Consider the following 25,067-nt stretch of genomic DNA (forward strand, 5'->3'; position numbering starts at 1 on the left):
GATGGGACCAGATGCCATGATCTTAGTTTTCTGAATGTTGAGCTTTAAGCCAACTTTTTCACTCTCCACTTTCACTTTCATCAAGAGGCTTTTGAGTTCCTCTTCACTTTCTGCCATAAGGGTGGTGTCATCTGCCTATCTGAGGTTATTGATATTTCTCCCGGCAATCTTGATTCCAGCTTGTGCTTCTTCCAGCTCAGCGTTTCGCATGATGTACTCTGCATAGAAGTTAAATAAGCAGGGTGACAATATACAGCCTTGACGTACTCCTTTTCCTATTTGGAACCAGTCTGTTGTTCCAGGAACCTATTACTGATGCTATTATTGTGCCATATCAAAATCACCTTGAATTCTATGTCACATGGTTAACCCAAGTATAAGAATATGGAAGGGATCAAAAATGTGTATTGTCATTGTTCCTCAAATGGATGACTTCAGGAGAGAACCAAGGTCAACAGACATCTTGCCTAGTAATTTTGAATGTTATTCAGAGTGTTTGGAACATTCCTGCTCACAACAAATACAGCCAGTCAACCAGACAGACAGGATTTCAGAGTTAAAGCCTGTTCTGGTTCAAGAGTGTGAAACCAGATTAACAGTGCATCCACACTCTTAATTCAATCCAGGTACAACAAAAGTCATATCCCATTATAAAGACTTGCTTTATCATCTTAGTAAAAGGTAAAACCTTCAAAATCCCCAGAAAACTAGCAGACTCAATACCAGTCAAATCCCATTATCCCCACACCAAAAGACTACAAAGCTCTGAGCTGTTCTGGGATTTTATACTATTGAATGCATCTGAAGTACACAGGATACAGTCTTGGGATATGGGAATCTCCTTTCTTAATGATAATCTTCTCATTTTTATTTTAATGAGATTTGTTGTCATGAAATTATAGTCTGAAACATAAGAAACTTTCGGACCACTTTTGTATGTGTGTGTGTGGGGGGGGTTGGGGGGGGGTGTGGGGTAGTTCATTAAAAACATCTGTTTTGTAACTAAGGGCACTTTTGACTTGAGTCAGTGAACTTCTCCAGCAAGAAGACAAAGCTACTAAAGAAGGAACTGCAGTTTCAGACAGGGAGCTGGCACCAGCTATAGGGACAACCCCACCAACAGTGAGAACCACGGCTAAATGCCAGGCATGCTGGGAAAAGGAGAGTCACAGAGGGAGTTAAGCCTTTCTCTTGCTCTCAAGAGGCCTGAGGGTATTTTCTAGCAGGACAACAGAACATACCTAGAGCACTTCTTATTCTTCTGTGAAGGGGAGAAGAACCACCAAATAAATTCTACCACCCTATGAGATCACTAATCTGTGAACTTTAGACACTGGAGGTTGGATGGTTGTTAAATATTATATAATCCAATGCCCACATTTTACAGACAAAGAGAAATCCAGGAAAGTGAAAAAAATGGTTTAAGCTTGCAGGTTTGGGACTAGAACCCAAATTCCCTGCCTTCTAATCAAGTGCTCTTTCCTCTAGATCACATCACCTCTCTTAGAGCTCAAAGGGCTTTTCTCACTCCTTGGTCTTCCCATAGTTAGACTGCACCTAATTACTCAGACTCAGACCTGTCTCCTCTCTCTCTCTCTCTGTCTCTCTCTCCCTTTCTTCCTTCCTTTCCTCTTATTTATTGCATATCTCTCAGATTTCTCTCTCCTCCATGTTCATCACAGTCAAGCCCTTCATTTCTGGGTTTATTACTAAACATGCTTCAAGCTCTTCAGGGTAGATATGGCTTGTTAAAAGCAATTTTGCATGCTTGCTCAGTCACTTCAGTCATGTCCAACTCTTTGCGACCCCATGGACTGCAGCCCGCCAGGCTCCTCTGTCCATGGGGATTCTCCAGGCAAGAATACTGGAGCGGGTTGCCATGCCCTCCTCCAGGGGATCTTCCCCACCCAGGGACTGAACCCACATCTCTTATGTCTCCTGTATTGGCAGGCGACTTCTTTACCACTAGTGCCCCCTGGAATGCAAGAGTTACCCTAGAGGTATGTAGATTAGACTGGAGGCTAGGAAACTCATTAAGAAGCCTATTAGAATAAAGATCAATCTCATACCAAAAACCTGTCATTCAAGTCCCCCAAAGGCTGGCTTCAGTTGGCCTTTCTGCTTTCACTTCACATGACTCCTCAACACATAGCCTTTCTGTCTTAAACACTATTGCTTCTATCCTTTCTGTGAGGAAAGTGTTTCCTTTTTTGTAAACTTAATTCCAATGATTTCTTTAAGAGCAATTTCTTCCATGGAGTCAGTAGTCTTTCCTTTCTCTTAATTTTTATACAAATGTTAAGAGTACCAACAATAATCCCCTTTCCTAATTCCCTCTAGTAAATACTGTTAGCATAAAAAAGATGAGATGTAAAAACTCTTAATCAACATTTACAGAAGAAGAACTGATATATGTTTTACATATATTCTTTATATATATATTTTTTATTATCTCTTCTTGTTTCCTTTGCAAATTAAAATAAGCAAATGACTGTTGACCTTTTTGGTAGGGGATTAACATATAGTTTAAACTGTCTTAGAATAGTTAATAAGAAAAATATCACGATACATTTTCTTGGCTCTACCAACATTCTAAAGATGTCTGGACAAAAATATATGAATTATTAATAAATATATGTATAACTTAGGCAAATATTCAAGCAAACAGTGAGGAATATTACATATACGCTTACAGAGTAACTTATTCCATTATGAGATAAGCTCTGAAGACTTTATTTCTATTTCAGTTATGAAACAATCAGTGCCAATCTGAGCAGAAGCATGTCAATGTTAGTCAATAACTGTAGAGAAGCATTTGGGGAAAACAAAGTTTTATTTTCTCTCTTCTCTGGTGACTCAGATGGTAAAGACTCTGCCTGCAATGCAGGAGACTGGCGTTTGATCCCTGGGTTGGGAAGATCCCCTGGAGAAGGGAACTGGCAACCCACTCCAGTATTCTTGCCTGGAGAATTCCCTGGACAGAGGAGCCTGACGGACTACAGTCCATGGGGGTCACAAAGAGTCGGACACGACTGAGTGACCAACACTAACTAAAGTTTTACTTTCTCTCTTTCGAATTCTTTTATTGCTAATTTGAATATCTTCCTCAGAGAAAGGCCACAATTGGAGGAGTAAAATGGTCTCATTTCATGTGGCAGGAGTAAAGCGGTGTTGTCACAGCCCATCAGCCCTCTCGGCACCCACTCTGAGAACAGTCACTGCATCCGCTTGTACCAGCTCCAAGAGAGATTGTTTCAAGAATGGAGTTTCAAGCAATTTTAGGTCCCATCACTACTGTCTATTTGTCATAACTGGAAAAAATATCCACTACACTACAAAAAGATTCTGTTATCCAGTATTTGTTAATTATGATTGAGACCAGAAACATACAAAGTTTCAAAGAAAACAATTGAAGGGAACATCTGAAAGTAATTTTCCCCCACTCTTTGTTGTTCTGCTACTCACGGCAAATCTTCCAAACTGGAGGCTTCATGTCTTGGATCCAATAGATCATAACCACATTCATTGTAGATTTCCAAATAGGAAATGTGCGTTGTATATATTTTGCTGCTGTCCTGATTGGGAAAGAGAAAGATGTTATTAAATGGCTATAAATCATGATTCGGCTTAGAGAGAGATGAACACATTTATCTTTAGTTCCCTTATAGTTTCTCTCCTTCACTCTCTCACTTTGCATGGTTTTCATTTTCAGTTCGTGACACTTTCAAGTTGCCAGTTACCATATGCATGAAGCTTTTTTTTAAGATGGCCAACATCCATGATTACAAGCAACTTCAGTCTGTTATTTTTTATTGTTTCCACATTATATGTAAAAAGTCAATATACACTTGAAATGGACCAACTTGGTTGCAGAACTGTATAAAACACTATTTTTTACTTTCAGACAGGAAAAAAAAAAAAAACAGAACACAGAATTGTTATTTCAGTTTAAAAACTTCAGTAGCCAAAGAATTTCCATCTTCAATCATAATTTCTTTTTAACTTTTCTAATATTCAAATTTCCAATGACAGATAACAGACAGTAAATAGATGTGGAAAGTGAATTCCAGGGGATAACAATAAGATGGACATTAACATTAACAGTAAGATGGACATTAACAGCTCACTACTTATACCTTGCATGCTCAATTGCTCAGTCGTGTATGACTCTTTGTGACCTCATGGACTGTAGCCCATCAGGATCCTCTGTTCATGGGATGTCCCAGGCAAGAATACTGGAGTGGGTTGCCGTTTCCTACTCCACTTATACCCTACCTGTTGGGTTAATTTTCCTTGCCCAAGAGGCAAATTAGAGATATTCAGCTATTGATTAGAGAAAGGCCTTTTCTGTGCGTCATTGCTGAGATGCAATGATACAGGCATCAAAGTAATTAAGATAGAAGTCAAGGTGACTGGTCCTTGTCTCAGTTCTGTCAACAGACAGAAAGAACTCACTCCCTCTTAGATGGAATAAAACAGGGGATTTTTTTTTTTTTTCAGGTCTCAAGAAAAATTCAAGCTCTGTTTTTCAATACAAAGTATCAATAAGAGCACTTCTTCTTGTTTCCCCCAAGACAGAAATGCTTCCATTTCTGCAAATACTAAGAGTCCTGCTACTCATAAGAGGAGAGTATATTTGTGTCTTCTGGCAAGAAGATCGGCAGATTGTCAGAGTGGATATTCATAGGTAGGATTCTTTTCTATATTCAAGAAAACCCATTTGACAGGTATTATTCAAAGAAGGAGAAGATGGGAAAAGAATCACGGCCTGCAAATCCAAATCTGGAATCCTGGTCCTGGCAACTCTGAGCTGCTACCAGGTCAGGCCTCTGTTCCACACCCGCTGAAGTGAGGAAGTTGGATAAGGACTGTGTGTTCTTCAGGTTAAAATTAATATGATTCTCTGGCCCTAAAATGGCCCAAACTATCCACATAAAGATACTACCACTTCATAAAAATGAAATAATACATGAAAAATTAAGGCAGTTCTCAGCTAGCACATGACTATAGTGGGATACTCAAACTACAGCTGAAATTCCATGTCTGGTGTTCTGCAAAAGTGACAGCATGGACTGAATCTCTACTAAACAACTTCTCCCAACCAAATGCTGGAAATCTTGATGTAGGTGATGCTGGCCGCTAACACTGACAAATGATCTATCAATTATATTAGTGTCCTCGTTTAGTAAAGGCATCATATCAACATAATTTAGGGGGCTATAGCTTACATTCGTGCAGGAAACAAGAGCCTACAAATACACACTGCAACGCTAGACCGTCTGAGTGGCCTTTAGTCTAAGCCAATGTTTCCTAAAATACCGCTTAAAATACTTGTGGAAAAAAGTGCTCCATGATCAACGTACGTGCTGTCCATCCCTGAAAGATTCTAAGAGCAAGTTACAATCCAAGGGGAATCACTCAGCAACATCCTGAGATCCTGTCTGAAACAACACATGTCTAAAACTTATCTGAACATATCTGACATGTCTCATCGATTATGGTTTGAGATTTTAGTGTACAAATATGAATTCATCTCAGCACCAGACAAAGCTGGGGTAGAGCGGTGGCTCTGCCTTTATAACTGAGTGATCCTGCGCCCTTAGCCTCAGTTGTTTAATCACGAAATCGGGGATAATAACCTTTAATTGCAGAACTATTGTAATGGAGAAATAAGTCTCTGTATTTTAAATCCTAACAACAATGCTAGGCACCGATAAATGTTAATAGGCACCAATAAATCATTGCTGCTGCTGCTATTATTATTTCTGAAAGCCTCCAAACAGAGAATTCAGTATGTGAATACAGAAAGAAAGGAAAAGAAAGGCAAAAAGAACAAACTGTATGTTCATCCACAGGGAAGAAACTCTTCTTTCAGAAACCAGAAGAAATAAAAAAAAAGTCAGGAAAATGGCAAGTCCATTGCCCTGAGATGATAGGGATAATTCCTTTGGCTCCTCCAGCTCCTGCGTTTTCTGGGCTTTTCTTGGAATACACACTTAAAATTCACTGAGCTATGTGGCAGCTACCTTTCCTTATTACTCCTTTTTTTTTTTACTGTTTAGGAGTGCCAGACTGTAATGTAACACACATGTTCCCTGCAGACAGCCTTTTCTCCTGCCCCCAAACAAGTATGAGCCTCACAATACTCAAAAATAATGAGTGGTGATTTCTAAAATAAATGGAATCAATTTTCATCTTTGAAAATCTTTGCAAATGTGCTATCACCCATTCACAGGCATTTTAGCACCTGGTATGCACTAGTTCTTAGTTTGTCTTGAGATAAATACTTTGCATAAGTCAAATGTTTCCTTTAAGGAGTCTGGAGAGCACCATGTGACTTCTAAAGCAGTCACCTGGGGCAGCTGAGTACCTGTCGGCATTTCTCAGCTAAGAAGTAAAGACAAACTTTATGAAGAATTTCAAAGCTGCCTCTGGCTCGTTCTGCCACAGTTCAGTCAGTTTATAACAAACGCATTGTGCCCCATCCTGTTAATCTGTTCATTTATAAGGAGTTGTCCTGGATGGGGGTCCCTCCAAGTCCAGGAGGTTATTTAGAATCATTCAGAATGAAATGAGGTTTAGAGTAATGTCAATGACAAACAGATATAAAACAATGAACCCAAGTAGGTACTTGGGAGATATTTAGACTTTAAAAACTGTATTTTGGTAACCACAGATGAAATTTAAAGACAAATATATTTTATATTAGGAAAGAATTTATTTTGTTCAACTTAATTAGGGGATTAGCTCCATTCGTTTTAAGTTTCAAAGGGTTCTTTGAAATTGGTCAGAAGTCAACTGGCCAGAAGACATTAATGGCTGTAGTGATAGCTATAGTGTTTTGAGCATTGCCCATGTGCCAGGAATTGGACAGTATCTTTAAATACAGTATATTCAATTCTCAAAGCCACTCCACAAGCCTGAGACATCGAGCAACTGCCCGAGTCCACACCCTGTTAAGTGGTACACTGAGAACCAGGTTGGCCTGTACCACCTTCAGTGATTTCCCCAAGACAGCACACTCCTACATTAAGCCACAAAAACTCCTAGAAATTATATTCCCAGTTTGTGAGATCTGGGAACGAAACAAAACAGCTAATGTCAGAAATAAATGAGTAAATGAAAAGGAAGAATTTGGATTCAACATATATATTATACTCAATCCTTTCCTTCCCAAATTTTCTGGCACGCAGAGCTGGCATGTTTGTGCTAGGGAGAGATGAGCTGAACTAATGGGTAATTGCTACTTTATGGGTGGAAATTAGAATTCTGCGTATCTCAGCAATTCTCATCTTTGCAACTCAAAATGTAAGCAGTATACAGTGGAGAAATTTTGGAAACACTGTTACACTGACCCAGTTAGGCCATTCGTTACACAGAAGTGATACAACCAAAGAAGTGCGGGAACTAGCAGAGATGCCAGAGATTGTCTAGTACAATGCAGTCCCTATTTTCAGAGGAGAACTGAAACCTAGAGAATTGAAGTGACTCATTGTGTAGGATTTGTTTAAAAACAGCCAGCAAAATGAAGCCGGCCTCATTGTCAGTTTTCTCAGTTTTAAAATGGGGATAGAGAGACCTACACTGTAAGTTGTGTTAAATCTTGATAAAGAAACAGATACTTGGGGGACATAGTTTTTTGAGGCAGCAACCCGCTGTGTCCCCCTTTGCCTAGCAAAAGTAATAAAGCTACCCTTTGCTACTTCAAAAAAAGAAAAAAGAAACAGGCATTTGGAACTATACAATAAATGATGCATATACTATAGAAAGGAAACTCTTCTTCATAACGATATTAATTGCAATAGGATGTTTACTGTGGTAAATTCCTCTGGGCTTCCAATAAAAGTGTGAAGGAGGTAAAGCCACAGTATCCTTTTCACTGCTTTAGTAGCTAAAATAAAAGATATTTTTCAATTTCTTAATGAGAAATAGAAGATACTAGTTGGAAAAATGTGTTATCTGTTCTTTTAACCTCCATGGGTGTATCAGAAGGAACTCCCTTTGAGTCTTTGCTGAAGCAGAATCACTTAAAATGAGGCACCTTCTGGATTTCTACCTTTTCAGCAAAACCCCAAACTTTCCTTAAATGTAAATTATGGCCAGAGTTACTATGCAGTATTTCCTCATTTGTATACAATACAATAAAATGTCACAGTGAATTTTCCACCCACAGTAAATTTCTGCGGAATGTATCGAGCATAAAATGAACTGGAAGCTTCATACCTTTTGTAATTGCTCAAAAATGTATGACAGTGTCCTTGGGATGATGCCTCTGTCGCTGTAGCGCTCCGCCCCGCCCGTGATGGTGAACGTCTTACCGCTGCCTGTTTGTCCATATGCAAAGATGGTACCATTGTAACCCGCCAGGACGCTGCGTAAAGGAACGACACACTTTTAATATCAAAATGGCTAATTGTATTTGTATTACGCATGCACGCATGCTAAGTTGCTTCATCGTGTCCGACTCTGCGACACTTTGAACTGTAGCCCTCCAGGCTCCCCTGTCCATGGGATTTTCCAGGCAGGAATACTGGAGTGGGTTGCCATGCCATCCCCCAGGATCATTTGTATTATATGGCTATTTTAATAGCAATTTGATTCAACACTACTGAAAAGACATCGATAGAAATATCTATAGAAATATTTGTGGATGTGACTAGCTAGCTAGGAATTATTTTTTATTTAGGAGTCTTAGCACATCAATCCTTTTCTCTAAGAAAGAACTAGTAACTCAAATGGGATCCAGTCATCTTAAATATTTTCTTCTGTTGTTGGAATAAAATTTTTATTTTAGAATATAATTAACCCTTGGACAACAAGGGTTTGAGCTATGCGGGTCCACATATAATCAGATTTTTTTCACTAAATACATACTACAATACTCATTGATCCTCAGTTGGTTTAATCCATCGATGCAAAACCAGGAATACAGGGGGCTAACTGTAAAGCTATACTTGGATTTTCAACTGCGGGGAGGGTTGGTGCCCTAAACCCCTCATTTTTCAAGGGCCAAATGTAGTTGACCCTTTTATATTTACAGAAAAGTTGCAAAGATAGTATAGGGAGTTCACATATACCCCACGCCTGGTTTCCTCTATTGTTCAGATCTTAGACTAATATTGTACATTTTTCACAATTAATGAACCAATATTGAAATATATTATTACAAACTCTACACAAATCTCCTTAGTTTTTAACATAATTTCTCTTTTGTCCCCGCTTCACTGAGATAAAGTTGGCATTATATAAAATTAAGGTGTACAATGTGATGAATTGATTCAATATATATTGTGAAATAATTACCACAATAAGTTGATTTAATAAATCCATCAACACATTCATCACCTCAAATAATTATCTTTTTTGTGGTGATAACATTTAAGATTTTCTCTCTTTACAACTTATAAATACATAATACAGTATTGCTAATTATTGTCACTGTGCTGTATATTAGATGCCCAGAACTTACTCATCCTATATTTAGAAGCTTATATCCTTTGGCCAACATCTCCCCATTTTCTCTACTCCACAGCCCCAGGTAACCACCATTCTACTCTCTATTTCTATGAGTTTGTTCTTATAGATTCCACATATAAGTGAGAACATACAGTATTTGTCTTTAACTTATTTTACTTAGCATAATGCTCTCAAGGTCTATGCATGTTGTCACAAAAGAATTTTCTTCTTTTTTACAACTGAATAATATCCCATTGCAAATATATACCACGTCTTTATCTATTCATCCATAGATGGACACAAGTTTTTCCATGCCTTGCCAATTGCCCTAGGAGTGCAGACATCTCTTTAAGACAGTGATTTCATTTACTTTGGATATAGAGTTGACCTTTGAACAACCTGGGTTAGAACTTTGACGTGGACTTTTTTCAGTAAATACAAAAAGCCTTCTGCATTTGTGGGTTTTGCACCTTCAGATTCAACCAACTGTAGATTCAAGTTTCCACCCAACGTTCATTGAATCCACAGATTCGAAACCCGTGGATACAGAGAATCAAGTATGGGACTTGAGCATTCATGGATTTTGGTGAATGCAAGGGGTCCTGGAATTAGTCTTCCACAGATACTGACAGATGTCTGTATCCCCAGAAGTAGGGCTGCTGTATCATATGGTAGTTCCATCTTTAATTTTTTAAGGAAACTCCATACTGTTTTTAATGGTGGCTGCAAAACAGCTTACATTTCACTGACAGTGTACAAAAGTCCCCTTCTCTTCTCTTGAAATCAGGAAATATGACTCCAGCTTTGTTCTTCTTTCTCAGGACTGCCTTGGCTATTCAAATTCTTCTGTAGTCCTTAAGAAATTTAGGTGTTTTTACCTGCTTTTGTGAAAAATGTCATTGAAATTTTAATAGGGATTGCATTAGATCTATAGGTGGCTGTAGGCGGCTTGTTCATTTTAATAACATTAATTCTTCTGATCCATGAACATGGTATATTTTTCCATTTATTTATGTCTTGTTTAATTTTCTCTTTGATGTCTTGTAATTTTCAGGGTACAGATCTTTCACTTTCTTGGTTAAATTTATTCCTAAGTATTTTATTGGTTTTGATACTATTGTAAATGAAATTGCATCTTTTACGTTTATTTCAGATATTTTGTTGTTAGCATATAGAAACACAACTGATACCTGTATAGTGATTTTGTATCCTGCAACTTTAGTGAATTTGTTGCTTAGTTCCAACAGTTTTTTGGTGGGCTCTTTAGGATTTTTCTCTATGTAAGATCATATGATCTACAAACAGGAATTTTTACTTCTTTCTCTCAAATTTGGATGCCTTTTATTCCTTTTCCTTGCCTAATTGCTCTGAAGAGGACTTCCAGTATTATGCTGAATGGAAGTGGTAAAAGTGGGTACCTTTGTCATATTCCTGATTTTAGTGAGAAAGATTTAAAGCTTTCACCATTGAGTATGATGCTAACTATGATTTTGTTATATATGGCATTTATTATGTTGAGGTACATTCTTTTTATACTCAATTTGGTTGAGTGCTTTATCAGCACTCAAGAATGCTGAATTTTGTCAAATGCTTTTCCTGCATCTATTGAGATGATCGTACGATTTTTATCTTCTGTGAATGTGGTGTATCATGCTTATTGATTTGCACATGTTAAATCATCTTTGCATTCCAGGGATAATCCTACTTGAACATGGTGTGTGATCCTTTTAATGTGCTGTTGAATTCAGTTTGCTAGTATGTTGTTGGGATTTTTCGCATCTATATTCATCAGGGATATTAGTCTATAGTTTCCTTGTGGTGTCCTTAATCTGGCTTTGGTATCAGTGTAATGCTGACCTTGTAAAATGAATGTAGACATGTTCCTTCCTCTCCAACTGTTTTTAGAAGAGTTTGAGAAGGATTGGCATTAATTTTTAAGTATTTGGTAGAATTCACTAGTGAAACAATCTGGACTCAGGATTTTCTTTGTTGAAAGATTTTTGATTACTAATTCAATTTCCTTATTGTTATTGATCTGTTCAAAGTTTCCATTTCTCCATGACTCAGTCTCACTTCATTGTATAGTTCTAAAAACTTTTTTGAGGTTATCCAGCTTGCTGGGATATAAATGCCCATAGGAGTCTCTTATGATCGTCTGCATTTCTTTGGTGTTAGCTGTTAGGTTCCCATTTTCATCTCTGATTTTATTTACTAGGGAATTCTACCTTTACTCTTAGGTGGCTAGCTAAAAGTTTGTCAATTTAGTTTAAGGAAAAAAAAAAACTTGCTTTCTAGCTATTTTGTAGTTCCTTTGTCCCTTTCTTCCTCTTCTGTCTTTCCTTGGAAATTGATGCTTTGATTCTTTCCTCTTCATCTTTTGTGTATCTCCTGCAGGTTTTTGCTTTGTGGTTACAATGAGACTTACATAAAATATCTTAACAATATAACAGATTATTTTAAGCTGATAGCTTAACTTTGATCACATATAAAAATTCTACCTATTTACTCCTTGTCCCATATTTTATGTTTTTGATATCACAGTTTGCCCCTTTTTATACTGTATATTTATTAACAAAATATTGTAGCTATAGTTAGTTTTTAATACTTTTGTCCTTTAAACTCTGTACTAGAGTTAAGCAATTAGCACATCACCATGTTGTTGTTTAATTGCTAAGTCATGTCTGACTCTTTTGTGACCCCATGGACTCTAGCCCACCAGGCTCCTCTGTCTATGGAATTTTCCAGGCAAGAATACTGGAGTGAGTTGCCATTTCCTTCTCCAGGGGATCTTCCTGACCCAGGGATCAAACTTGCATCTCCTGCATTGATAGGCAGATTCTTTACCACTGAGCTACCAAGGAAGCCTGGTAACACATCACCATATTACAGTATTAAAGTGTTCTGAATTTGACTATATACTTACCTTTAGCATTATGTTTATATTTTCATATGTTTTCATGTTACTAATTAGTGTCTTTTCAATTCAGCTTGAAGAGCCCCTTTCAGCATATCTTGTAAGGCAAGTCTAGTGATGAATTCTATCAACTTTTATTTCTCCCTCATTTCTGAAAGACAACTTTGCCAGTAAAGTATTCTTGGTTGGCAGTTTCCTCCCGCCCCACCCCCCACACTTATATGTCAGCCCACTCTCTTGGGCTGAAAAGTTTATGCTAAGAAATCTGCTGATAGCCATATGGGGTTGCCCTTATTGTGGGCAGTTTTTTGTTGTTGTTGTTTTTGTTTTTTGGTGTTTTTAAAATTTTCTCTTGGTTTTTGATTTTAGACAGTTTTATTTTAATGTGTCTTGATCTGAAATTTTAGGGTGACATATTAGTTTCATGAACAGGGATATCCAAGTCTCTCCCCAGATTTGACAATTCTTATTATTTCTTTAAATAAGCTTTCAGTCCCTTTATCCCTCTCTTCTGAGAATTTAACAATGAGTAGCTTATTTCTTTTATGTTATCTCATGCTTCATGTAGGTTTTCTTCACTCTTTTCATTCTCTTTTCTTTTTGCTTCTCTAACTGGATGATTTCAAATGACTCTTTTTTTTCTAGTTAATCAATTCTTGTTTCTGCTTGGATGAGTCAACTATGAAGCTTTCCAATGAATCTTCAATTAAGTTATTGTATTCCTTGACCCTAGGACTTTAGTTTGCTTGTTTTTTAATGGCTTCAATTTCTTTGTTGAATTTTTCATTTTGCTTATGTATTGTTTTCCTAATTTCATTTAGTTGTCTACATTTGTTTTCTTGTGGTTATCAAATACTTTGTCAGAAAGCACACAGATCTCTATTTCTTTAGGGCTAGTCTTTGGAGCTTTATTAATTTCCTTTGATGATGTCATGCCTGCATGGGTGAACTTGAATGGTGGGTCCACAGGGGCTGACCCGGCATTGGGAATCACTGAGGTGGGTCTGGCATCTGGGTCCTAGAGTTTAGCCAAGAGTAGGGTGGACTGGGAGCCTGGTTTCACAGGAGCTGGTCTGGAGGCTGGGTTCACAGGAGCCAGCCTGGTGGTAAGGCCAGTCTAGAGCCTTGGGCCATTGGAGCTGAATTATTACAGAATATTTCTACTCAACAGAATCTGTCACCAATTATATAGCAATAACCTATTAACAATGTCATTTGGAAATATATTTCTTGGCCACAAATGCACTAGGTAAATGACGTCTATGACTTTAAGTATCAAACATTAAACATTTTATTGAGTTTTGATAGAAAACCTTCTAAAATATCAGATATTTCTAATATTGAAAAGTAATGGACACAGAATAAATTTGCATTTTCATTCTGATTTAGCTATGAAAAGCTTTTCACAACCTATGAAAAGTGAGCACTGTAGTGTGCTATTCTGGCACCTGATGATTGTTATGTCTACATTTTTAAACTTAAACATTCTCTTTCTATCAGTTGTCTTAATATTATACCATCTTCTATGTGCTTACTCCCCCTTCCCCGCAACTGCAGTAGAATAGAAAACCAAATGGCAAAGCTTCAAAGAATGCTATATAAAATTTTTTAAATGTAGGCGCCACCTATATACGTTCTATGGCTATTTCTATATTACACTGCTACAATAAAAACTAAATAAAGAAATATAAATGGGCAAATTCTGTCTCCAGTTCCTTCCAGTTGAGCCTCCTCATCCAAACTCAATCTTCCCCCCTCTTCATTGGACACTGGGAAGTTTCATATGTTTCTAATCTCATCCGGCCTAAGAGAAAAATACTATTTAAAAATAAATATAGTGCGGTAAGGACCTTTCAAAATTACGTCTCCACAAGAACAATAAGAACAGTGGCAGATATAGTAAAAGTCAACTTTTTTAGAACCCTAGAAGACACCCAAAGGTTCACAACAGTCCAAGGAGTGCTTACTCAAGAAAAAGGACTGAATATCAGTAAGAACAGTGAGCTTTATGGTGTTTTAACCTAACCATTCCCACTCCCTTCTCCCCAACTCCATGGTAGCCTTGAAAAGACAACAGCCTTGCAGCCAGAGCAAGTGTGACGGTGCAAACTAGCAACAGGAGACTAGCAACAGCTGGGCGCAGTACAGGTTTGGAGCCCAAAGAATTGCATTTCTCTGACCTGTCTGGAAATGTCCTGGAAAAGCCCCACTCACAGCATTGTCATTGTTTGACCTGACTCAGAGCTCACTAAGTGCAAACAGCCCTCTCCCCACGGTGTTTATTGAAAAAAAAAAAAATCAGTGTTAAGTGTTTAATATTACAGTTGCCCTAGGTTGCAATGTTAGTGAAGCAAACAAGAGGGTGAAAAAGGCTTACAATAAAAATCTGTGGAATGATATGTTTATGAGAGCTTTGAAAAGTGATGATATATTCCTGAGTCTCCAGAAGGCTGCATACTTGTGCCGGGCTATGTGCGTGCCCAGGAAAGACCCAAGAAGGTGATTATATCTCACTTCTGGCTGATCGTGTGGCTCTGCACAAGCATGAAGTAAAGGCTAAGGCAGTTATAAACTTCTGGAGCATTGAGAGGGTGCCCCAACACTACACAGACTCCTTCATCAAAGGTTTGGAGATGGACTGATTTAAGGCATTTAAGGACAGCTCTGTCCAGTTATTAATTGATGATTAAGCAAGTGAGCAGTGATTTCAGAGGCTGCAAGCAACAAAGAATACAGACTTTACAGAGTCAGTCTAGAAAATTCACTAAGCAAACCAGTGGCAGCAATAACAATAACAAACTCTAGGGAGGGTGGAAATCTGGTTCTCAGAGCTGTTATATTACATTACATATAGCATCCAGTTTTCCAACCCCCAAAATTTTGAGGGCTTCCCTGGTGGCTCACTGGTGAAGAATCCACCTGCCAATGCAGAAGACACAGGTTCATTCCTTGATTTGGGAAGACTTCACATGCCACAGAGCAACTGAGCCCATGCACCATAACTATTGGGCCTCTGCTCTAGAGTCCAGGAGCTGCAACTCCTGAGCGCATATGCCACAACTACTGAAACCTGTGTGCCCTGTGTGCCCTGCAACAAGAGAAGCCACTGCAGTGAGAAGCCAGCGCATCACCACTAGATAATGGCCCCCGGCCGTCGCAACTGAAGTAAAGGCTGCACAGCAATGAAGAGCCAACGTAGCCAGAAATACATAAATAAATTTGAAATACACAAAGAAACAGGAAAGTATTTCCCATACACAAGAAATAAAAGGTTTAATAGAAACAGTCCTGGAGGAAGCCCAGACAATGACTCATTATCTAGATGTATAATTTATTTATTACACATATGTTCAAAAAAAAAAAAGTGAAGCACGCTTAGAGAAAGTATGAGAATATCTTACATAAAAAAGAATATTAACAAAAAAAAAATTTTTTTTTTAAAGAACCAAGTAGAAATTCTGGAGTTGAAAGTTAAGATGACCATTTTTTTTTTAATTCACCAGAACAGAATATTTGACTCCAAAAGAAAAAAAACAATCAGTAAACTTCAGGATAGGTCAATTAAAACTATCCAGTCTGAGGAACAGAAATTAAGAAGAAAAATAAATAGAAAATTAAGATATCAACATATACATAATGGAAGTCCTAGATGGAGAAGGGACAAATATTTAAAGAAATAATGGCTCTAAACTTCCCAAATTTGATGGAAAACATGAATCTACATTTCAAAGAATCTCAGTATACTCCAAGTAGAAAAAACTCAAAGATATCCAAATCTAGGCTTTAAAAGTAGAAAAAGAAAAGTGACTGATTACCTACAAGGAATCTTCACAAAGATTAACAATGGATTTTTTTCAATAGGAACAAATGGACGACAGAGGCAACGGAAGGACATATTCAGAATGGCAAAAGATTAGTTTAGATATCTTTCTTTGCCGAAGTTAACAAACATCTACTAAAATTTACATTTTAATTTTGCTTTCAGATTGGTCATTGCTACTGCATAGAATTACAAGTAATTTATATATATATATATATATATATATATATATATGTATGTATCTTACATTCCTGCAAACTTGCTAATTCTCTTGTTATTCATAATCATTTTATAGTGGATTTCTGTCTATATACATAATCATGTCATCTGCAAAAAGAGATACTTTTACTTCTTCATTTCCAATCTAGGTATCTTTAATTCATTTTTTGCTTAAATTTAAAAGCACTGGCTAGTTCACAAATGACAAATTCTCTCAGTTTATGTTTATCTGGGAAGGTCCTAATTTCTCCATTTTTGAAGAATAAGGTTCAAAGCTACAGAATTCTCTGTTTGCACATTGATTTTTTTTGTCTTCCTTTTTTTAGTGTCTCTTACTCTTCTTTTTTAACTAAAGTATAGTTGATTTACAATGTCATGCTAGTTTTAGGTATAAAGAAAAAGTGATTTAGTTATTCTTTTCCATTATAATGGGGTCTTCCCAGGTGGCACGAATGGTAAAGAATCTGCCTGCTAAATCAAGAGACACATGGACATCACCAGATAGTCAATACTGAAACCAGATTGATTATATTCTTTGCAGCCAAAGAAGGAGAAGCTCTACACAGTCAGCAAAAACAAGACCAGGAGCTGACTGGGGCTCAGATCATGAACTCCTTATTGCAAAATTCAGGCTTACATTGAAGAAAGTAGGGAAAGCCACTAGACCATTCAGGTATGACCTAAATCCAATTCCTTATGATTATATAGTGGATGTGACAAATAGATTCAAGGGATTAGATCTGATAGACAGTGCCTGAAGAACTACAGATGGAGGTTCATAACACTGTAAAATGGGTGCTGATCAAAACCATCCCCAAGAAGAAACGCAAAAAGGCAAAATGGTTGTCTGAGGAGGCCTTACATGCAGCTGAGAAAAGAAGAGAAGCGAAAAGCAAAGGAGAAAAGGAAGGATATCTGAATCCATCTGAATGCAGAGTTCCAAAGAATAGCAAGGAGAAAGAAAGCCTTCCTCAGTGATCAATACAAAGAAATAGAGCAAAACAACAGAATGGGAAAGACTAGGGATTGCTTCAAGAAAATTAGAGATACCAAGGGAGCATTTCATCAAACATAGGCACAATAAAGGACAGAAATGGTATGGGCCTAAGAGAAGCAGAAGATATTAAGAAGAGGTGGCAAGAATAGACAGAAGTATACAAAAGAAGTCTTAATGACCCGGGTAACCATGACGGTGTGATCATTCACCTAGAGCCAGACATCCTGGAGTGCGAAGTCAAGTGGGCCTTAGAAAGCATCACTTTGAACAAAGCTAGTAGAGGTGATGGAATTCCAGCTGAGCTATTTCAAATCCTAAAAGATGATGCTGTGAAAGTGCTGCACTCAATATGCCAGCAAATTTAGAAAACTTAGCAGTGGCCACAGGACTGGAAAAGGTCAGTTTTCATTCCAGTCCCAAAGAAAGGCAATGCCAAAGAATGTTCAAACTACTGCACAATTGCACTCATCTCACACATTAGCAAAGTAATGCTCAAAATTCTCCAAGCTAGACTTCAACAGTATGTGAACCAAGAACTTCCAGATGTTCAAGCTGGATTTAGAAAAAGCAGAGGAACCAGAGATCAATTTGCCAACATCCACTGGATCACAGAAAAAGCAAGAGAATTTCACAAGAACATCTGCTTCACTGACTACACTAAAGCCTTTGACTGTGTGGATCACAACAAACTGTGGAAAATTCTTAAAGAGATCAAAATACCAGACAACCTTACCTGCCTCCTGAGAAAATTGTATGCAGGTCAAGAAGCAACAGTTAGAACCAGACATGAAACAATGGAATGCTTCTAAATTAGGAAAGGAGTATGTCAAGGCTGTATATTGTCACCTAGCTTATTTAACTTATATGCAGAGTACATCATGTGAAATGCCAGACTGGATGAAGCACAAGCTGGAATCAAGATTGCCAGGAGAAATACAAATAACCTCAGATATGCAGATGACACCACCTTTACGCAGAACTAAAGAACTCTCCTGAAAGAGGAGAGTGAAAAAGCTGGCTTAAAACTCAACATTCAAAAAACAAAGATCATGGCATCTGGTCCCATCACTTCATGGCAAATAGATGGGGATACAATGGAAACAGTAATACACTTTTATTTTCTTGGGCTCCAAAATCACTGTGGATGGTGACAGCAGCCATGAAATTAAAAGATGCTTGTTCCTTGGAAGAAAAGCTATGACAAACATAGACAGCATATTAAAAAGTAGAGACATTACTTTGCTGACAATAGTCTGTCTAGTCAAAGTTATGGTTCTTCCAGTAGTAATGTATGGATGTGAGAGTTGGACCATAATGAAAGCTGAGCACTGAAGAATTGATGCTTTTGAACTGTGGTGCTGGAGAAGACTTTGAGAGTCCCTTGGACTGCAAGGAGATCAAACCAGTCCATCCGAAAGGAATTCAGTCCTGAGTATTCATTGCAAGGACTGATGCTGAAGCTGAAACTCCAATACGCTGGCCACCTGATGCAAAGAACTGACTCATTTGAAAAGACCCTGATGCTGGGAAAGACTGAAGGCAGGAGGAGAAGGGGATGACAGAGGATGAGATGGTTGGATAGCATCACTGACCTGATGGACATCAAGCTCTGGGAGTTGGTGATGGACAGGGAAGCCTGCTGTGCTGCAGTCCACGGAGTCAAAGACTGAGAGACTGAACTGAATGTAAGAGACACAAAAGACTCAAGTTGGATCTCTGGATCGGGAAGATTCCCCTGGAGCAGGGAAGTGCAATTCACTGCAGTATTTCTGCTGGGAAAATTCCATGGGCAGAGGAGCCTGGTGCCTACAGTCCACGGGGCCACAGTCAGATACGCCTGAAACGACTGAGCTCACACATGGATTATTATAAGACACTGAATATAGCTCATTGCTGTACAGTGGGACTGTGTTGTTTATCTGTGTTATATGTAGTAGTTTACATCTGCTAATCCCAAACTCCTAATTCATCCCTCCCTCTCTTTCCTCTTGATGACCATAAATTTGTTTTCTATGTCTGTGAATCTGTTTCTATTTTGTAAATAAGTCCATTTTGTCATATTTTTAGATTCTCCATACAAGTGGTATCATATGATTTGTCTTTCTCTGTCTGACTTATTTCATTTAGTATGGATAATCCATAGGTTTTTTTATGGCTGAGTAGTATTCCATTGTATGTATGTGGAATCTTTATTCCATCTTCTTTATTCATTCATCTCTTGATAAAAATTTGTTTGCTTCTGTGTCTTGGCTATTAAATAGTGCTGTAAAGAACACTGGAATACATGTATCTTTAGAAATTAAGAGTTTTTTCCAGATATATGCCCAGGAGTGAGACTGCTGGATCACATAGGAACTCTATGTTTAGTTTTTTTAAGGAACTTCCATACTGTTTTCCATAAGGGCTGCACCAATTTACAGTCCCATCAGTAGTAATTATTTAAAAGACAGAAAGAGCAAGTAGTAATTAATAAAAGTAACGAAAAGGAAATGATGAATTTCAGCAATGAATGGTGGGATATACATTTTTGGTAAGAAATATTTCCTAAAACAAATAATGCAGGTTATTGCCTAATTTACCCAAGCTAGAGACATTTCTGACTTATGCAAGCAAATCAATGCCTTATAAACCAAAGTTTGATGATCAGATGAAAGTTGCATTGTAGAAATTCTCTCCCTCCTTTTGAAAAACACATTTTCCCTAGAAATTTAAATTGCAAAGCTATTTTCTCATTTCTTATCTTTCAATATTTGCATGAATAAAACAAAAATAAAGCTTCTCCCCTCTTGCAGATTATAAACTGCGGTGTTATTCCACACACATCACATTTACATCCTAGAAAAAAATACAAACCATTTTAGGTTTAGTTTTTCATTTTTAGTACTCTTTATTTATTTAACCCCAAGTGGAAGAAAGCTGTCTTGACATATCTGAAGTGAGACTTCTTTTTGTTTAACTAGCTGAGAAGGCTTTAAAAATCTCCTTACACAACATCTAAATCAAAGTAACTATCAACAAATTACTACTGTGCTGCTAATTTAGTCCACTGAACCAAACAAATGATATTATAGTCCCTTAAATCTGAAGAGATAAGCAGAGTTGAAAGCAACAGCAAAGCAGTGAGATTATGGGTTTCATGACTGGTGTCATTAGAGGTTTTCTAGCTACTTTTTGTTCAATGGAAGAACCCTTTCTAAGGTATTTCTGAAAAATAGATATCTGAACTATGTTTCAACAGCTGTCTGATTGAGGAGCAGGATAGAATCATATCTGAGTGGGGGTGCCTTCATTTTTGAGCAGAGAGGGGCAAGTAAGAGGGTACCTTAAAAGATTCATGCAGTTGAGCCTGGGAAAAAATTAATAATGCCAGGAAAATACATATTTATCATTTTTTAAAATGTCATCAGAAGAAATCAAATTAGTTCACCAGAAAACATAAATAAACCAATTAGTAGTAAGAGCAGAATTTTTAAGCAAATAGAAATTATACTATGTGTTTAATTAGACTACTAAGACTATTAGTCAAGATAAATCTGAACCAGAATTATCAAAATTAAAGCCTCCATGTAAATACTTCCTTGGTGGCCCAGACGGTAAAGAATCTGCCTGCTATGCAAGAGACCCAGGTTCAATTCCTGGGTTGGGAAGATTCCCCTGGAGGAGGAAATGGCAACCCACTCCCATATTCTTGCCTGGGAAATCTCATAGACAGAGGAGCCTGGCAGGCTACAGTCCACGGAGTCTCAAAGAGTCGGACACGACTGAGCAACTAAACTACAAATACATGGTAACCCTATTAGCTCATCTTGTCTTTCACCCAATTCTAAGAACCCGAGTGGCTGAAATTCACTAGTTTTGATTTATTTTCATTCTCAGAACATTTTCATTTCTGTCCACTGTCGCCCTTTTTTGAGAATAAAGTCCCTCAGAAGTAGCCTCAAGCAGTATTTGGGGCAGTCCGTTGTATTTATAGAGGATACTGTAAGTGACTCTCAATTGATTTTCACTTTCAGAACATTTCTGAGTGCGTAATTCTGCAACTTGAATTTTTAAGAGGAATTTGAACCCAAAAGAGTAGCAGTTCACAATTAACATGACTCAGCTTTGCCATACATAAAAAATAATCATCCCATCTGTTGAGACAAATGAACCTCTAACCTGTAAAATTTCCAGCAAATTTTGATCATGGGGCATCCCCTTTGCTACAAAGGGGAAGGAGGGAGAAAAGCATATAGTGATGGGGACCTAGCCTTCAGGGAAACTTGAGAAGGCGGTAGACTTGGAGAGCTAAATGGTTCTGCCCAGCAAGCTTCCTTAGTCCCTCATCTTCTGGTAATAACCCCCCACCCACTCCATCCCATTCTTCAAGCTCATGAGGAATAAGCAAGTGTCAGGGCACAGGACTCAGGCCTGGCCAGTCACCTCCCCTCAATCCACCATGGTCCCCTCAACATCTGTCATGTCTGTAACAGCTACTCTTCTAAGAGGCTGATAACATACCGCAAGCAGAACAAAACAGGAGTCCCTCTAATATGAATTTTGAGAGGAAAAGAGCTTCCTTTTGCTGGAGTCTGTGAACCATGGCTGTCAGAAGCCATGTCGCCTGCCCTTCTGCACAAGGATCATGGGTCAGAAGGGTGGGGAAGGAACCTTGGTCTTGTCAGGGACCTAGTTCAAGTAGCGATGCCCCTGATTTTTGCAGCACTCCTTTCAATTCTCTGAACTAACTCAGTTATATGAGTCAAGAAATCCTCTTTATTTTGAGTGCAGATTCTATTATACGTAACCAAGAGGGTCCTAACTAAAACAGTTTCTAGCGTGATCTGCAAAGCATCTATTGTACCTCGGTTTAGACCAGCAGTCTCAGGCTGGTAGTGAATCTTGTCTACAGGAATGTTTATAAACTTATCTAAATGTAAATGGGGCTTCCCCGGTGGCTCAATGGTAAAGAATCTGCCAGTCATGCAGGAGACCCAGGTTTGATTCCTGAGTCAGGAAGATCCCCTGGAGAAGGAAATGGCAACCCATTCCAGTATTCTTGCCTGGGAAGTCCAGAGGAGCCTGGAGGGCAATAGTCCATGGAGTTGCAGTTGGACACAACTTAGCAATGAAACAACAACAACAAAATGTTAATGCCTTTATGTGGGACATGTTCTTTGCAGTTTGCCACAGTCCCCAAAACTCTCTACTGTCTTAGACTGAGTTGCTTCTCCAATGTCTGATACCAGCCTAGACCTGAAGGCAAGGTTACATCCCTATACAATAACACAGTGCCAACCACAGTGGGTCCCTGTGAACACCACCACGCCCCCAGAGGGGCACAGTGCTGTCATTCACGCAGACCACAGTGGACCATGCCTCCTGGAGGTGTGTAACACGCAAGCACTGGTTAAAGGCACGTGGGTTTAGTTGCCCTGGTTTGGACATCATCCTTCCAAAAGCACATCTGGCAAGATATCCTCCTAAGGTCTTGAGAGATTCACTTGCATGATGTACTGATCTAACCATAAATCCTGACGGAGAACTAAAGAGCGTTCCATGGCTAACCTTAGTTGACCTAAATCAAACCTTTAGTTGTTTTTTGGAAAGGAATATTCAAGGCAAGGCTATCTGGATGCAAAACAATTAACCTACACATCCAAAATGTGTTTTTGACAGAAAAATTAAACCGTAAAGGTAGATTAAGTTGTAACTGATATACTCGGGGTCATCATTTAAAGCTCTCTGTGTCTGTGGGCATACTAGGGCTTCCTGGATAGCTCAAGTGGTAAAGAATCTGTCTGCAGTGTGAGATACCCAGGTTCAATCCCTGGTTTGGGAAGAGGAGAAAAGCTACCCACTCCAGTATTCTTGCCTGGAGAATCCCATGGAAAGAGGAGCCTGACAGGCTACAGTCCATGGGGTCACAAAGAGCTGGACACGACTGAGGGACTGGTTATTTGACTAGAGTCACAAATAAAAACACTCACAGGCCAGATTCAGTCAAAACAATCTTTTGTTTGTCCAGCATTATCTTTTCTTCTTCTTTTTTATCTGAATATTTGTAGCCCCCGGGGACCTGTGCTTCCCAGTTTTGGCCCTGACATCATCTCTCCCTACTGCCCTCATTGGCTTATTTCAGATTAGCTGCCTGCCCTCTGTGGAATTTTTAATTTTGCAACCTCTGGTATAAAGTAACTCAGATAAATGTTAAAAGATTAACACTATGATTTTTTTTTAAAAATAAACTAAACTGAACTAAATATAAGAATGATATGAGCATGGAAAAATCTTCCAGATTTTGAAATGTCATAGGCAAACCCCTCAAGCCACCAATCACCCAAGAAACAGACTGGATATCTCCCACCACGGCTCACGTTGCACAAGTTTTAGAACACAACATGAGGACAGGGGTGGTGGGTGCCTTCTTTTCAAACAGTGCCTTTGGCACAATTGGGACTCCTGCTCTTGGATGTATCACAAAAACAGTATCAGCAACCATCTTTCTTGACTGATCTGCAACTTCTTCTCTTTGGATACAGGGCTGAGACAGAGGACCATGTGAAGTTCTCTCCAGCTGTATGATTCTCATGGATTTGTTCACAGTCTTGTCCCAGTGACTTCCAACCAAATTTTGCAAGAGGCAAACACACCACGAGGTACATAATCCAAACAGTCTCCCTAGAAAGGACCCTCAAGATCTTATCCACACAAAACAGCTTTATGTCCATAAGTTCACAGACCAAGTCCAGGCCAAAGTGCTCTCTAAATGAGGCTGTTTATTTTTCCCCAAGTTTCTGAAGAAACCATTTTGTCTCAGCATTAACAATAGTGAAAGTGAAGTTGCTCAGTCACGTCCGACTCTTTGCAACCCCATGGACTGTAGCCTACCAAGCTCCTCCGTCCATGGGATTTTCCAGGCAAGAGAACTGGAGTGGGCAACTTAAACCTGGAAACATAAGATATATGCATGAAACTTCAATAGAAGAAAATGACCCCTTCTGAACACAATCCAGTTCTGAACTGTGTTTTAGTTTGAAGTCCAGTAAATTGTATTAAAAGCTGAAGGCTAAATTTTTATCTTATTGACATTATGGAAAATGCATTTACTGTAACATTTCTGACAGATACTTTTTCTGCTACCCTTGAGAACAAACGCTTAGATTCATTAAATACATAATTGTTTTCAGACGACCATCTAAAGAAGCAAATAAAATGAAACAACAAAAGTTTTATACAGTAATGTGGAAAAATCCATTGTCTATAGAAATTTATTCAAGCAGAATTTTGCATAAAGTCTGAACTGGCTTCTTTGTGCATATTTTGAAAAGGTACAAAAGAAAATAGAAAACAATTTTCCTTAAAACTGTAACACTGAGCTCTCTGTCAGTGAATTGATCAACCACATTTTCAAAGCATCCATTATATTACATTAAAAGCCTGGCATCATGTGCTGTGTGAATTTATAGGTGGGAAAAAAAACCTTTCAGTGCAAAATAATTAGCAAGGTAAATATCTTTAAATATACGAGCATGTGCATATATTATATCTGTATAATCTTCTAATTTACACATAAATCTATAACAAAATACTCCAAATGGCTTATTTATAAATGCTTATAGAGAGATAGAGGATTTATAAAAAGTCCTGTATAAGGATTTGTCATTAGAAAGGCAAAGTGA

General features: G+C 38.2%; 1 protein-coding gene across 6 annotated transcripts in view; it reads right to left on the reverse strand.

The window, feature by feature from the left end:
• Window positions 1-25,067, reverse strand: part of KIF6 (kinesin family member 6) — a 422,193-nt gene that overhangs the window by 320,270 nt on the left and 76,856 nt on the right. For all 6 annotated transcript variants that reach the window (XM_027524813.1, XM_027524812.1, XM_027524814.1 and 3 more), the window contains exons 4-5: window positions 8,224-8,371; window positions 3,466-3,575 (exon numbers count right to left, since the gene is read on the reverse strand). In XM_027524813.1, coding sequence (XP_027380614.1) covers window positions 3,466-3,575; window positions 8,224-8,371 — 258 coding nt within the window. The remainder of the gene's footprint in view (window positions 1-3,465; window positions 3,576-8,223; window positions 8,372-25,067) is intronic.

The sequence above is a fragment of the Bos indicus x Bos taurus genome, chromosome 23 (assembly GCF_003369695.1).
Source record: "Bos indicus x Bos taurus breed Angus x Brahman F1 hybrid chromosome 23, Bos_hybrid_MaternalHap_v2.0, whole genome shotgun sequence".
Lineage (NCBI taxonomy): Eukaryota > Metazoa > Chordata > Mammalia > Artiodactyla > Bovidae > Bos > Bos indicus x Bos taurus.